Source organism: Heterodontus francisci, chromosome 9, assembly GCF_036365525.1.
Source record: "Heterodontus francisci isolate sHetFra1 chromosome 9, sHetFra1.hap1, whole genome shotgun sequence".
Lineage (NCBI taxonomy): Eukaryota > Metazoa > Chordata > Chondrichthyes > Heterodontiformes > Heterodontidae > Heterodontus > Heterodontus francisci.
In genome coordinates, this window is record NC_090379.1 from 18,507,014 (window position 1) to 18,523,818 (window position 16,805).

Here is a 16,805-nt window from a genome sequence, read left to right on the forward strand (position 1 = left end):
TGGAATGCATTACTCTATTGCCTATGGCAGCTGAGTTAATGACATTTAAACAGGATTTTGATTAACCTGTGAAAATTTGATACAAACATACAAATGTGAGTTAATTCTATCAACTGTCTGTTCTGAAACTTAATTTAAATAACAGGGATAGATTGGAAGGATGCACTCTGATGAATGCATATGATATGACACTAAATCACAGAAACCACAAGGTCTCTAGTCTGAGGCATCTACAGCTAGCATAATGGGTTATTTAATTTGGTTCCATGTCACTAGACATAGAGGTCGGGGAGAGGGGAATCAGCGGGGTTTCTGAGCTTGATGTTGAACAAGTCACTTCCAGGAAGTTAGCACAAATAAAGATAGGTCAGACTTGACTCTGTTGGCTTTCACAATTAAACAGACATTGACACTGGCTATTTAGGCATGCGTGTGCACTCTCCCTGTTGGCTGAGGTACTGTTGTCACAGTACTGCAGCATGAGTTATGGGGAGTTGAAATGAGGAAACCAAATGTTACTTTCTCTTTGAATCGCATATTCCCTTTGTTACAGGAGTCACAGTCCATAGTCAGTTCATAGGATTTGCAAAGCTTAATGTGCATATGAATAGGTTATGGTGATCAGATTTAGAATAGAAAACATTCGGTAAATGCTGTGAACATTGGATTGTCACCACAGAATGCAAACTGACTGCGATAACCAAGTTTGGACTATCCTGTTGAAACTGTCTTTAGAATGGCAGGGATATGCTGGTAGTGGTTTATTGCAGTGATGCCTTGTACAAGACATAGCCTCCTCTTGGGTGTCACAAGGGTTCTTTGTAAGAACAGCTGTATTTTCAATGGGCCAAAGACTGCTGTAAGCTAGAGATAATTAGTGTTTACATCATAGCTTCAGAAGAAGAAAATAATCCACTGAATTTTGCATTTAACCAATGCTCACTTTTTACCCGCTTACCTTCATCTGGACTCCTCTATAGTCTTACAACCTTTATGGTCCCTCCCTGTTTTGTGCGTGTGATTCATTTGTATTTTTAAAAAAACTATAAGCCTGAATTGTATATTTTATTTCTGCAGTGCTTTTGGGCGAGAAATGTTGAAAAGAAACGTTGGCGTTGTGGTGGTTGGATTTCCCGCTACCCCCATCATTGAATCCCGAGCCAGGTTTTGTGTATCTGCTGCTCACACCAGAGAAATGCTGGATACAGTAAGTTTTTTTTCATTTTGTAGCTGTTTTTCCCTACAGGTTAGTTAAGAATACATTTTTATATTTACACCATGTTTTGCCTGTTCTGGGCGAGTTTCATAGCTGAAATTTTTTAATTCATTCTTGATATGGGCATCGCTTGCAAAGCCAACATTTATTGTCCATCCCTATTTGCACTTGAGGCGATAGTGGTGAGCCACCTTCTTGAACTGTTGCAGTCCATGTGATGTAGGTACACCCATGATGCTGTTACGGAGGGAGTTCCAGGATTTTGATCCAGCAATAGTGAAAGAATGGCAATACAGTTCCAAGTCAAGATGGTGCGTGACCTAAAGGGGAACTTGCAGGTGATGGTGTTCCCATGTATCTGCTACCCTTGTCCTTCTGGGTAGTGGTAGTTGTGGGTTTGGGAGGAGCCTTGGTGATTTGCTGCAGTGCATCTTGTATATGCACACAGCTGCCATTGTCCATCAGTGGTGGAGAGAGTAAATATTTAAGGTGGTGGATGGGCTTTGTCCTGGATGGTGTCCAACTTCGAGTATTCGAGCTGCATCAGCCAGGCAAGTAGGGAGTGTTCCATCACACTCCTGATGTATTCCTTGTATAGATGGTGAACAGTCTTTGGGAAGTCAGGAGGTGATCTGCTCTTGGATGACTGGTCTAGTTAAATTTCTGGTCAATGGTAACCCCAGAATATTGATGGGGGATTCAGTGATGGTAATTCTATTGATTGTCAAGGGAAAATGGTTAGATTCTCTCTTGTTGGAGATGGTCATTGCCTGGCACTTGTGTGGCACAAATGTTATTTGCCACTTATCAGCCCAAGCTTGAATGTTGTCCAGGACTTGCTTCAGTATCTGAGGAGTGCTTCAATATCTGAGGAGTTATGAATGGTACTGAACTTTGTGCAAATTATTGGCAAACATCCCTGCTTCTGACAAGTTGGAGGGAAGGTTGTTGATGAAGCAGCTGAAGATGGTTGGGCCTAGGATACTACCTTGAGGAAGTCCTGCAGTGATGTCCTGGGACTGAGATGATTGACCCCCAACAACTAGCACAACAACTTGTGCTAGTTATGACTCCAACCAGTGGAGAGTTTTCTCCCTGATTCCCATTGACTCCAGTTTTGCTAGGGCTACTTGATGCCATGCTCGATGAAATGCTGCCTTGATGTCAAGGACAGTCACACTAACCTCACTTGTTTTTTGATCATTTTGGACTAAGGTCAGAGCTGATTGACCCTGGCAGAACCCAAACTGAGCATCGGTGAGCAAGGTGTTGCTGAGTAAGTGCCGCTTGATAACACTCAACGACACTTTCCATCACTTTGCTGATGATTGAGAGCAATGGGTGTTAATTGGCCAGATTGGATTTGTCTTTTTGTGGAAAAGATATACCTGCCCAATGTTCCATATTGTCGGAAAGGTTCCAGTGTTAGCTGTACTGGAACAGCTTGGGGTGCGGTTGGTTCTGGAGCACAAGTACTACAGCTGGAATATTATCAGGACCCGTAGCCTTTGCTGTATCCAGTGCCTTCAGCCATTTCTTGATATCACGTGAAGTGAATCAAATTGGCTCAAGGTTGGTATCTATGATGGTTGGGACCTCAAGAGGAGGCCAAGATGGATCATCCATTTAGCACTTCTGGCTGAAGATGATTGCGAATGTTTCAGTCTTGTCTTTTGCACTCATGTGCTGGTCTCCACCATCATTGAGGATGGGGATGTTTTTGGAGCCTCCTTCTCTGGTTAACTGTTTAATTGTCCACCACGATTCACGACTGGATTTGGCAGAACTTTGATGTGATCCACTGGTTGTGGAATTGCTTAGCTCTGTCTTTCGCATGCTTTTTCCATTGTTTAGCATGCATGTAGTCCTGTGTTGTACCTTCACCAGGTTGGCACCACAATTTTAGATATGCCTAGTGCTGCTCCTGGCATGCTCTTCTGCACTCCTTATTGAACCTGGCTTGATGGTAATGGCAGTGTGAGGAATGTCCTGGGCCATGAGGTTACAGATTGAACACAGTTCTGCTGCTGCTGATTGCCTGCTGCGCCTCGTGGATGCCCAATTTTGATCTGTTCTGAATCTATCCCATTTAACAAGATAGTAGTACCACACAACACTTTATAGGGCCCAGAGTCAATGTTGAAGACTCTCAGGGTCACTTCTGACTGTATACTACTGTGCTGCTGCCTGTGGTGGGTCTGCCCTGCAGGTGGGACATGCCCAGAGGTGGTGATGGAGGAGTCTGGGCCATTGGCTGTAAGGTATGATTCTGTGACTGATTGTCGGGCTGTTGCCTCATTAGTCTGTGGGATAGCTCCCAATTTTGGCACAAGTCCTCAGATGTTAGTGAGGAGGACTTTGCCGGGTCAACAGGGCGGGATGTGCCTTTGTTTTCAGTACCTAGGTCAATGATGGGTGGCCCTTCTGGTTTTATTTTTCGGCTTTTTCTGTGACGGTTTGATACAACTGAGTGGCTTGCAAGCAGCATTTAAGAGTCAACCACATTGCTGTGGGTCTGGAGTCATATGTAGTCCAGACCGGGTGGGGACGGCAGATTTCCTTCTCTATAGGATATTAGTGAAGCAGATGGGTTTTTACAACAATCCAGTAGTTTCATGGTCACCAATACTGTGACTAGTGAATGTTAAGAATAAGTTTTACAAGTTTCATTTCATAGTTGAATAGGTATAATAAATTATTTTTTATCTTGGACATGAGTTATGAGTAGGTTAAGAAGTTTTTTTCCCTCCTGCACCCTCTTAAAGTGACTGTGAAAGCCATCTTTCTAATTTAGATCATAAAATTATAATAAGCTCCATGCAGATATCTGATTTTTATGCTGAAAGCTATTGCGCTTTTCGTGATCTCAGGACATTCCCAAAGCACTTTACAGCCGAGAAGTAATTTTGAAATCTAGTTATTGATGTAATGTAGGAAACACAGCAACTAATTTGTGCACAAGAAGATCCCACAAATTTGAAAATAGTCGGTTTTCTTTATAAATTGAAACTAGTTGAGGGGTGAATGTTGGCCAGGACTCCGGGGAGAGCTCCCATACTCTTGAATCGTGGCAGGGTATCTTTTACATCCACCTGAGAACGAATGGAGCATTGTTTCAATGTCTGACCTGAAAGATGGCATCTCCAGCAGTGCGGAATTACCTCAGTACTGCTCTGAAATGTCAGTGTAGATTTTGTGTTCAAGTCTCTAGAGTAGGACATGAACCTACAACCTTCAGGCTCAACTGAGAGTGCTACCCATTGAACACAGCTGACACTAATCATATATATTGCACTATTATGTTCAGAGTGGGGCATCTCTTCATGCACATTTCCAAATTGTAAATTTTCCTATACATGGAGCAGCATGTATTTTGGCAGCAGCATAAAACTTCAAAGATGGTTTTGTTACAAGGATTACATAGACCTGAATGGAGTGGGATCCAAAGCTGCAAGTGAGTTCTTGGGGGCCCAGGCCCAAATCTGGAGTGAGAGGGATTTTATACAGGCCCGTAGCCCAAAGATGGTGCATATAGTGAATGTAGCAGGGTCTGAGGTTGCAGTGACTGCTTGGGAAGGGGCAGAATAGTGAAGAACTGAAGCAATTGGTGAGTCTAATTAAGAGGGAACAAAACTGAGGGGATGGAGAACTCCACATGAGCTGTGGAGAGTGCTGATCAGTAGCTAGATTTACTCAAGTTGGCTTGGGAGTTAGAAAACTGGTCAGGGTGATTTGAATAAAATGCCCAGGGTGGAGACAAAACACCAGAGTTGGAGGGCTAGAGTTCTCGCAGGATTATAGGGCTGGAGATTGGGAAAGCTGAGGCCATGAAGTGATTGAACACAAGGATGAGAATTTTAAATTTGAAACATGGGAACCAAAAACCAATGTAGGTACAGCAGGCACAGGGATGATAAATGAGTGGAACTCTGTTGTTTCCCAGTATTGTACAAAAGCACTTGGTAATTAATTGCATTCTGATGCTTGTGATGATCTTGTCTCTCTCTCTATTGATCATGGAATATTGTTAAAAGTTCCTGCTTAATGGCATTTCCTTTCTGGGCACTTTTTGCTGTCCTAATGTGGAATAACATTTATAGAAGCAGATGCTGCAATGCATGGACTGCATTTTTGTAAGTGCTGATTAAAGGGTTAAAATATGGGCAAGTTTTTCAGCTGTGACTTTGAAATACTTATCTAATGAAATACTTATCAACTTTCTAATTGAGATTTTTGGCCAAAGATGAAAGTGAAGTATCGGACGATCTAACTCCCTAAGGACCAAGTACCTTAACGACTTTGAAAATATATTACCAGTATTTACAACTCTGCGCTCCTAAATAATATCCTCTTTGTAGTTTCTACAATCATACGGTGCTTTATTTTAAATTAGAAAGCCTATTATATGCTGAAGTTCATTTTTAAAAAAAAAAAAGCTCTTCACGTTTTATTTGAACAAAATAACAAAATCAATACCACATGGCCATGGTGTTTTAATCCAAAAGGAGTCTCCTGTTACACTGTTTGAATTTGGCATTTTAAGCATTAGCGGTCGGGTTTCAAGAGTCATCTAATGAACTCCATATAATCGTCAAAAGATGTCAGGATGCGTTGTTCAGTTGGCGTGCATGTACGAAGAACATTCCCCTCAATCATTTTTATCCTGATGATATTCAGGAAAGTGCAAACTCTGTGCGTACTTTTTTTTTTCTCTTGGTTATACTTCACCATTCCACAAAGGTCATTATCCAGTTGAATAAGGAGGGGCCCCTCTCGCTGAAATTTCTCCATGTAGGCTTGAAAAAAATAAAATCAGAATTACTAGCATTGGTTAGCTTAGGTTGCTGCTAAAATACTCTTTTCAGGTGGTGGGAGAGGAACTATTCTATGCATTTTATTGTTTGTCATTTTATTTTTTATAGTCTGTTATGAGATAATCATGCATCAAAATCAGAGATTCTGGTATAATTGCAATACTTTGGAATTCCTGCAAGACGTCTATAAAAGGGTCAACTTGGTAAACCCTGTCTGAGCAGGAAAGCAAAAAAATCAAATCAGGTATGAATGATTCCATGTCAAGTTGAGGATAGTCTTTGTGCAATGACCTACATACTTGAGGTGGAAAAAAAATTACATTTTGATCCCGGTGTCACAGATCTGTTTTCGTGATCCAGGAAGGCTCCTGCTGTATGACAGTGAATAATACATGTGGTGAAGAGCAATGGCAGTTTATAGCCAAAAATGAGATGAGTACATTGGCCCCTCTGGCCTTATGACTTGAAAAGCTACATGCCGAAACCTAAATAGTTGTGCACTGAGTGTTTGAAAAAGCCCATTGAGTTCTACCAAAGTATTCAGTGTTGGACCAATCCAAAATAAAAAAACAGTTTTCTTTTTCCAGAAATGTGATTGTGAAGTGTTTTTACCACCAAAGCTTTTGAGGAGCAGAATGCTGTTCCAAAACTCTGACATTTGGAAACCAGCTGTTGGAAAAAGTAGTGTGTATTCTAGCTTGCTGATAAATATTGCTGCATGTGAAGGAAGTTCTAAAGAAACAGGGTTGAGTTTCCTGGACAGAGCTGGCCAGTCTCTGCTTTTGAGTCGTTGAGATGACAACTGGGTCCGCTATTTCTCCAGTATTGAATTCACTGCAACTGTGGCAGGTACTTACCCAGCTATTTTCAGGCTTTGATGGGCAGACTGGAAACTCGACTAAATACAGGCTTTCCAAATGCATTAGGAACTGATTAACCACCTGCTTTGGACTTAATAGATATAACAAATTAAGCATTTACTTGAACACAGGGTATTGTGCAGCCATTGCTAATGTTGGTTTGAGATTACTGTCCATCTACCAAATGGCATAGGAGGCTTTACAAGGAGTACATAACTCTTAGTTCCCAGAGTTCCTATTTTGACTTTTTTTTAATTTCTCTAGTTTATATGTAAGTGAAGGTCTCTCTCGGCTTAAATATTTAATTGCAGATTTAACACAGGATTATCCAAGGCATTTTGTTTGAATCTTTGTGTTTTTATATTGCTGTCGTTAATGATGCTTTGTTTATGGAGCTCCTTATGTCAACATATCCGTGTCTGGTGACAGTTATGTGGACAAATCTAAGGACTAGGTGCACATTCCGATGAAATGATTTCAATTTTATTGTAAACTTGTGCTTTGACCTAAGTCGACCTAAATCTCCTCTTCCTAAAGCATATGATTTGCATATCTGCATTATCTCCACTGTTGAGTCTCTCTGACCTTTTTAAAAACCATTGTTAATTTGCTTTTAATGCACCTTTGGTTCAACTTCACTGAATACTATATTCACAGTCCTGCCCTGTGGTCATTTTCCAATAATTCTGTAGTCCTCGCCCATTAAAATATTTCATATTGTCCATTGGAAAGTGTAATGGTTTTTCATATTTACATTGGAGTTAGTTTGTGCCCACCCACTGTGTCAGTTATGGGAATACTAACTTAATTATTATTCAGCTATGTGTACCAAGCACTGAAGGTTTATGTTTAGTACTGTTTGAGTCACCTTGCAATGCTTGATAAAGCTTTCTTCAGATTATGAAGTATTGGGCACATTCTAGGTTTGTTTCGAGAGAGGTGAGCATTTTATAAACTTAATCTAAACTTTCAACAATTTAATGAATTGTGTTTAGCAGGTAAATCCCTATTGTGCTCACCACTGTAACCAGTTCAAAATCTGTAGAGCAATTCTCTATAAATTGGGTGTAACTTCTTCAAATAATTTCGCTCTAGTGTTCCGTCGATTCTACCTCGGTGCACTCTGTTTTTGAATGGGCTGGGCTTTGAAGTTTCTTTAAATTATTGGCCATTATTTTCCCTGGATCCTTTCCACTGTGCCACTAACCTTGTGATCTGCAAGCTCCCAGGCTCCTGCCAGGCACGCCGATGCTGTTGTAAAATCTCGCTAGATGCTTGCTGTTACTGTAGTGCTTTTTGACAGATGTCTAAAATGAGAGTTGGCAATATCATGAGAATTTTACTTTACATTTATCTACAGTGAGCTACATTTGCAGTCTGTTTGTTAACATTAATTTCTGAGCAGAGGAGTTTTCCTCTGTTTGAGCCAATATTTATCCCTCAGATAACTTCATTTTTTATTTTTTTTAAATGATCTTATCATTTCTGTTTATTGGAGCTTCCTGTGCGCATATTGGCTGCCATGTTTCCTACATTACAAGTGCCTATACTTCAAGTACTTAATTGGCTGTAAAGCACTGAGGTCGCAGTAGTTTTTTTTTTAGTCATTTAGATGCTACGATCAAGGTAAGTGGGCTGATATTAGAATAGAAATATGATGTCTTTGGGAGAGGGGCCTATGGTCTGATAGGAGCAACCTGGTCAGTCATGTCTTCAGTCATCGCTACCCTTGTGCATTATTAAAAAAAAAACTGACATCTGATCAAGAAAAAAATGAGCCAGGTATTTGATTGCACATTATAATATTTTACCTCCCCACTTTTTTTAGGTATTAAAAGTAATAGGAGAAGTTGGTGACCTCCTGCAGTTGAAGTACTCGCGACACAAGTTGGACCCTTTAATTGACCATCCGTTTGATGCAACCACCTATGAAGACAATGAGGATTGAACTCTGCCCCAGTTGGACAAATATTTGCATGTCCAAGTCTCTGCTTTCAGTTCAATACCACTCTGCTTCTTTGTGCTTCAAATCTTCAGACCTATTTATATTTTTTTAAAAACCCAAACTGAACTTAGGTGTTGAATAAGTGCTCATTCACTAAAGCCATTTTTGTTTCACTAACTGGATCTATGTGCGCAGATTTTCACCCATCGCTTTTATTTACTGAGAAATCAAAACAATGTGGATTTGCAGCACTTGATCTGAGTTTCTCCCCTTAAGCCCTGCCTACTACACGCTGCAGAACAAATCGAATCGGTGTAGTCGCAACATGGGACATTTGCTCACAACCGTGAAATCACTGCTGCTGAATCTTTTTTGCATGGTTTGAATAAGTTTTCACTTCCTCCAAACATCCCCACCCCTTGTTCCTCTCTCCACACACAAGACTTTAAATGTGTTTTTTTTAAGTGCACCTGTTAACTACTCTGCTCATGCTGATCCATCAAAATGTGGCCCTATATTTGACACAGTTAAAATCTTCAAGGTGGTGTGGTGGGAGGGTGACATTTTAAACCTGTTTAGAATAACCTACTATGATCTAATTCATTTAAGTGTCTTTGTTAGTGCACAATTGAAGAAAGCAATCAAGAACTCCCGAGGCTAAAGCTGGTGTTGGCTTGCCATGAATTACCAATTAATTCACTGTTGCCTGTAAATAGTAATGATTATAAGTGTGAAGCTATCTTGGCGTAGGTTGCTTTTGCCTAACTTTGACAGTGCTATCTCCTTCACTTCACAAGCTACATTTTAAAAATTAGGTCCACCTTTATATGCAATTTCTTTCAAAAGGAATTGAAGTTGGGTAAAATGATCAAACATGAAGATAATACTGAATAAACTTTTTTAAATTTTGAATGGAAATATTGCACAAAAACTATATAGAGCTTGATGAAAGTCAGGGCTTTATATTTCAAGCAATGTTGATCTTTACTTTTGATATTTTTAAATTAAGTAAGCAAAAAGGGTTTCGTCTGTATCTTGTTTTATCACTGTCCAAAACAAAATTTGTAATTTAATTTACCTGTACACTGAAAAATCTCAATTTCACCCAAAATTGAAATCATAGTCACCACTTTCCAGAACTCCCTAACCTTTGACCCTCCAAATAATGCACCAAAGGTATTTTCCTCGCCCTCCTTCCTCCTTTCCCCCTCCCAAAAGATTAGCTTGCTATTGATTCCTGAGGTGCTAGAACACTCTTGCCACAAACAAAAAGGATTTCCTAGCATTTTGTGTGTGTGTGTGTGTATAAAATGTGTGTTTAATGACTACCAAGAGTATAGCAGTCAGTGGCAGCAACATATTGGATCCAATGACATAGGTACATGTTATAACCAAATTTTCAATTAGGAGTCACAGGTTACTCAGTTTCAATCCTTCCTTCACAGTAAAACACTCAGGTCACAAAAGAAGTCATGGCTGGACTGTGGCGAGGACATATTTCAGGTTATCGCCCACTTGGGGGTTTGAACTGTATGCATAAGGGGTACCTATCTGGTTGTAACATCTTTATGTAACAAACAATTTTTAAATTTTGAAAATGGATGCTCTGCTAACAATCCTTTCAGTAATATATCCAAATATGCAAATGATGCAGTTGAACTTCATTCATTGTTGCCTGACCAATAGAGAATCAGCACATTTGCTGTCCTATTGCATTGATTCTGCTAGAATCACAACTGTTTGAATATTTGTATTTTTAAAAAATCTATTCATTTTACTATGGGAGTGGGGAAGGAACGTAGTTAAAAGTTCGATAATGTTTTCCTGTACAAGGCACTATAGAGTGAAGATGAGGTGAATAGGGATAGCTTTCCATGTTTCAGATCTTGTATGTTTGATTTTTAAGTTGGTCCTTGTCCAGAGGCTAGCACTGAAAATTCAGACCATATATGTCTTTACAGGTAATGTTGTGATATTGGAAAGAGTTTCTTGCAGGCAGAATTTAAGAAGGTCATAAAACTTATAGATTTGGGTTGACTGGCAAGAAAAATGCATGATTTCTGCACAAATTGTGCAGATATTGACACAAATGCCTGACTGGGAGAGAATGGGTATACCTCCACAATTGGGTAATTCTCCTTTCTGCTTATTTTATGTTTTTAATTGCGAATGATGGGCTGTACTGAATTGTTACAGTGCAGCATATTTCTGAGCATGCTGGCCGCTGGTTTTGGCCTGTAAGAGATAGCAGAAAAAGTGTAAATATATCAGAGAAGTGCTGGAATGCAGGGCTGAGAATGCCCTCCAATATTGCATGTACTGAGAGCAGCACCCCTCATCGTGCTGTCTATGTTGTGTGTTTTGTTCCTAGACCTGCCACTGATTGGTAGTCTTTAACTGTTTTGTTCATTAATTTGTACCAGGCAAGTTCCCAGTAACTTGACGATTAAATATGCTGTGAGGTCGGTGTGGGAATTGAACCGTGCGAAGCAAGCTAGTTCTAGGATCGTTCTAGGCTGAATCTAGTCTGGATAGTTAGTAGCTGTGCTACAGTTGGTCCTAGCTTCCATGGGTTTTAGATGAGTGGGGAGAAGAGAGATTCAGCTGGGATTCATGATACTGTATTGCTGTCCAGTGACCCCTTCTGGAACATATGGATTTTGGGTGAGGACGAGATCAGGATCATGCAATCTGCTCGCCTGACAACACTCATTTGTGAGGCATGCACTTGAAGGTTGGTGTCTTAGGCGAGGTACCAGAAGGCAGCTGATGTCTGTGAAGCTTAAACCCGAGATATCAGTCTGCCTCCAGAATAGGAGAGAAAATAAGTGGGGAGTATGGTCAGATAATTGGCTGGACTGGAGTTGGGGTGGGGAATGAAATTTTAATTTTGCATTCTTTTCCCAAATATAGAACCGAATGAACAATATTTCACTTGTCATGAAGAGGACAAGATTTGTGAATCCTGATGCTAGATCCATCGCCATCATGTTCTTTATTTTTGTTTCAGAGCAGCACTTTGAAATCATTCCACTTTCATTGTGCGTTGTGTTCCAAATTCCACACCAGTTTGAACACATTACAAATCTCACTTGCTTAAATTTAAAGAATGAGTTTCTCTGTAGAACACAAGTAACCTTTTGTAGTAAATTGCACAATCAAGAATTGTGATTTTTTTTTTGTTGTTGAGTGGATTCCCTATCTGTTTAAATTGAAATAAGTGCCAGATCATTGTAAGCAAGCACAGATTTAGCTTCTCTGGGACAGTGTTTTACTTTTATATTTTAAAAAAATCTGAGTATCATATTCCATTGAAAGGTAGCTTGAATTCTGTTCATGTTTCAAGCTGTGTTAGTGGTCTGTCACTGAGGCAGCTTGTGTAATAAATTCTAAATGGTGCTTTTTATTTTTAGATAACTGATCAATCTGTTTACAGTTAAATTAATTACACAGTTGTGTTCTCGTAAACTGTCATTCCAGATTAACATTCTGTCCCTTTTCCCCTTCCTGTTCCTTGCTAGCAGGGTACACAGTTGTGGTTATTGGACCTTTGTTCCATCTTGTGTTTTTGATCAGTTAATGGCCAAACTCTTGCCCCAATCAAAATACTATTATGTAACTGTTCAGAGTCATTCTATTCTGCAATAGTCCTACAAGCTCTCTCTTTCCTTCTTCTCACTACATCCCAACTTCTGATGCATGTTTTCTTTCAACCTTATTTGTAGCCTTCTCCATTGCCTCTTTCTTGCAAACTGCCTTTTAATTGGCTTCTGTAGGGTGGCGTTAGTTTTTCTTCCCTCTTTCCAGTCAGGAATGGGGAAAGAATGCCCCTTTTCCTTGAAAATCCATCGAGGGGACGTGAGTTGAAATGTAACCTCCGGTTGACATTCAAAAAGGAGAAATCTGTATACGATTTCTCATCTGCACTAAAGCTCTCTGCTTAGTCCTGACTTTTTATAACAGGTGTATTGTAAAAGGTGCAATTGATGCTTAGCAACCCATCTCTTTAAGAATAAACCATATAGATATATATAAACCTATTTCTTTAAGCACATCACAGTTGAGCACTCTTATGAAAGTCAGCTCTCACTATGGCTTGCCAAGTTTGCCTATATATGAAGTATTTTTTAAAAAGCTGAAGTAAATAGCCGTGATTCAGTTTGAAAAAAAAAAACAAAAAAACAACCTAAATCCTGGAAGAACATTTATTTTTCCATCTTCAGCTTCCCTAATAACATTTATTTGTAGTTAAAAAACCCATTTAACTGTACTTCCACATTTCTAGCTGGAAGTATACAAATTCAGTATTGAAAGGGCTGTGGCCATGCTATGTTGCATGCACCTCCATTTAAGCTTAAAATCTGCTGTACCCCTACCTTTCGGAAAATACTATCCGAGGTTATCTGGGAGAAGAGAGTACATTTTCTAGGTTGATACTCTGAATAGCCCGTTTAAGAAAATGATGCCTGGCTTGAAGAATGTAATTCAACTATTGGTATCCAGTTGATGCCATAAACTCCATGAACAAATGCAAGCAGCTGAAAGAAATGTCTTCTGCCACAGCTTATTTTACTCCTTTTGGATTTAAAGCAATGTTTTTGTTGCACTGTTAGTGCAAGATAATCCTGGGTAACAGAGTCTCACTAACTTGATGAATAAACTATAATGGTAGTGTTTTGGAGATTGGGGAGGGGTGTTGCAGCATTCTCCATGTATTGTACGTGCCCCTATGATAAAGGCAAGCTTTCATTTTGTCAAAAACCTTTTAATCCTTTTGATGTATTGACATATTTGCAAATTATGCTTTGCAACTTCATGAAATGACATTTGAAAGTTGAATGTATCATAAACCATCTTTTCACTATGGTGTTTTATATTTAAACATCCAAAATTTATCACAGGTCATCAATGTAGCTTTGACTTTCAGACCACTTTTTGTTTCTTCTGTGAATTTTAAGCCTACAAGTGCAGTTATTTTTAGCTGTGTGATCAAGATGCTGCCAATTCTAGACAAGTCAGTAGTTGTACTATTCCAACTGACAGTTGAGGCAGTTATGAAAGACCATACAGAGACTCTTACACAAGCATGTTGAAGCTATGCAGACTTTTTAATGCACAAAATAAAACTTTTCATAATGGCTTTTCTGTTTAGTTACTTTCCTTGGGAAATGTCCTTTTTTGAAGGGGATTTAGATAAATCGCAGGAAGCCAATTAATGTATAATATTGTGTGCACATGCAGCACCTACTGTAGCTGCATGGGCTCTTTTCCACTAAAGAGCAGCATTTGTTTATTTCCTGAAGGTGACGCGGTGCATTCGTTCAGTGCCGTAGAGAGCGCACTCCCAATCTCAGTCTTGCCGTCATGAAAAGGGAGGAGAAAATTGGTATGTGCCCACCTCATGCTGGCCAGCTAGTGCTGTGGAGAGGTCATGTATCTACTTTCTCTGCCAACGAATGGCAATGGTCTGAGGCATCCACGGATGGGGAGGAAATAATCAGGAAATTGAAGTTTTCAAAGTTTCAATAAGCTAGTTTATTGGTGTGATGAGAGCTTTGAAAGGAACTTCTTGTTAATGCATTTAAACCTGAGTTCAAAACATTACCTCTTGAAACAGCAGCCGTAAACTCTCCAAGCAGGCTTTGGCAACAGAGGCCTGTTGTGCCACCTACTGCAGGGAAATTCCATCTTTATTTTTCAGATGTTTTTCACTCACTTGCATTTATGTGTTCAATTTTTAAAATTGTCATTCTTTCTAACTTTTCACATTGGCAGCCAAAGAGTTGTCTTGTAACAAACTGCATTGTTATTTCAAGGAAAAGGATTATTTTAAGTAAAATGCTGGAAAGTAAGGTTTGTACAGCTCGTTGAATGATCAAGTTTGCACACTTCAGGTATTTAAAGACTTCTGAATATTTTTTTTTATAGTGCTTTTTGCAGGGAAGGCACTGCAAGGTGATGTGCAGACAAGAAGGGTTGTGGAGGGAGCATGCTGGAAGTCATTGTGGAAGTCTAATAAGTGTGAATTGCTGTGATGCCTTGCTAAGTAGTATGTTGAGTTCTACTTATTTAGAGTGTGAATTGGAACATGGGAAGAGGAAGAGAAGAACTTGAATGCAAGTCTGTTTTGTTGTACTGTGCTCTCTGCATAGATGTATACACCCAACACACTGATTCAATTTAATGTTGGCTTTAAAAGTTTGATCGGGCAGTGGTGTTAGTTATGCAAACCAAGCCAAGTCATGTTGCAGGAATGTCTGGGTAACTAAGCTGATACTGCATTTGGGTGTTGCTAAAGTAAGGCAGATGAAATATTTCTAATGGGACCAGATAAATGCAGATGTTTACTTTTCTAGCAGAGTAATAAGTTATCCATTTGCAGGAGAAGGTAGGAAGAATTGTTATAACCCACTCCCCATGTGCTATTATTTTGAAAACAGGATGGTCAATGCCTGTATAATAAAAACATAAACTTGTGTAGCATTGGGATCTTCATTTTTGTCTGTCTTGATGTCTACAATTCTCCCTTGATTCTACTATAGTATCTGGGTTTGTAATTTTGTTTCCTTTTCGTGATGTGGTCGGTGTCATGTCGATCTGCAAATGCAGTGCCACATTTATGCAATCCTTTTGTCAAGATTTACAATAAATTCATTAATTCTATAAAGCAGCTTTATTTTCTGTGAACCTATTTTAAAATCAAAAGCAGGACAACCTTTATTCAAATATGTTAATGCTACACATTTTGTATCTAGCATCCTGATCTCTTTGGCTTCATATTAAAAATGATTTATGTTATGGTTTTCGATCCAATAAAGACTAAAGAAAGTGTTTTTGTGACTTGTAATTTTCACACCATATGACCACTGTCTCTGAGCTGGTGTGCAGACACCCAATACAACCATGTTCATGACACTTGATGTAAAGATAAAATTGTAGTAAAGTTACTTCCTATGTATTGAGAAATGTACACAAAATCGTGGAATTCTCTTGCCCTGTATCTGCATTTTCTCAAAGATTTGGTTAATGACTACAAATTGTTTTTGTACTTGTTTGAATTTTAACCCAGAATGACTGCATGTTACATTGAAGTTTGGAACAAAAGTCTCTAAATTATGCCTGAATTCAAGAAAATCCAATCTTGGTAGAGATTTCTGAAATCCTAGTGAGTGACTTTACCCTAACATGTTATTTGTTGGATGGGTAGGGGCAGCAGTGGGTAGAAATTGAGTTTGCTTGTGCCTTTAAAAATATGGTCAGTCTTTTCACATTTCAGCAATCAAATGTTTCAATTTAGTTTGCTTTTTCTGATTTGAATGATCTTGGTCCTAATAGTGGAATAACAATTGCAGTGTATTGTAAATGCAATTAATATCATTTACTATTGCTGTTTCTGTACATACCTTGGTCTTTTGTACACGAGATGTTATAAATGTACTTTTTTGATGGGATTCCCTAAATGCAGTAATATTTTGTATTGAAACCTTATTGGCCTTTTATTTTGAGCGTGGCTTTACATACATCATTGATTTATGAAAGTGTAATTTATTCATGCATTATGTTAGAAATACGATGCAGGTTGAAAACACTGGAGAATCAATAACTGCTTGGAAAAATAAGTCAACTGAAATGTATAATGTTCTAATTAAAGACTTTCAATATATTTTGGGTCAGTATGTCATTACCTGTGATGAATAAAAACTCGGCGAAGATATTTGCTCTTAATTTGCATTGTAGCTTGTAGCACTGCCAGCCGCGCGTACAATGATCTTCCAATCCCAGAACATTATGCTGTGTTTATGACATTGCATTGGAATCTAGCAGTTATGCCAAGGGACACTGATTTGGCATGTGTTAAACACTTGTGTTTTTTTAAAAAACATCCAGAAAATTTACCACATGTAACCGATTTGCTGCTCTCTTGCGTTTATTTTTGCATCAGCAGTCTGGCGATAGTGATGTGCTACAAC

The 16,805-nt window shown here is 39.1% G+C and overlaps 1 protein-coding gene across 1 annotated transcript in view; it reads left to right on the forward strand.

Annotated features, from left to right (window-relative positions):
- The window catches only part of sptlc2a (serine palmitoyltransferase, long chain base subunit 2a), a 150,349-nt gene extending 133,822 nt beyond the window's left edge, over positions 1-16,527 (forward strand). Inside the window, exons 11-12 of the mRNA XM_068038610.1 lie at positions 1,078-1,207; positions 8,719-16,527. Of these exons, the coding sequence (XP_067894711.1) occupies positions 1,078-1,207; positions 8,719-8,838 (250 nt within the window). The 3' untranslated portion in view covers positions 8,839-16,527. The remainder of the gene's footprint in view (positions 1-1,077; positions 1,208-8,718) is intronic.
- The last annotated feature ends 278 nt before the right edge of the window (positions 16,528-16,805 follow it).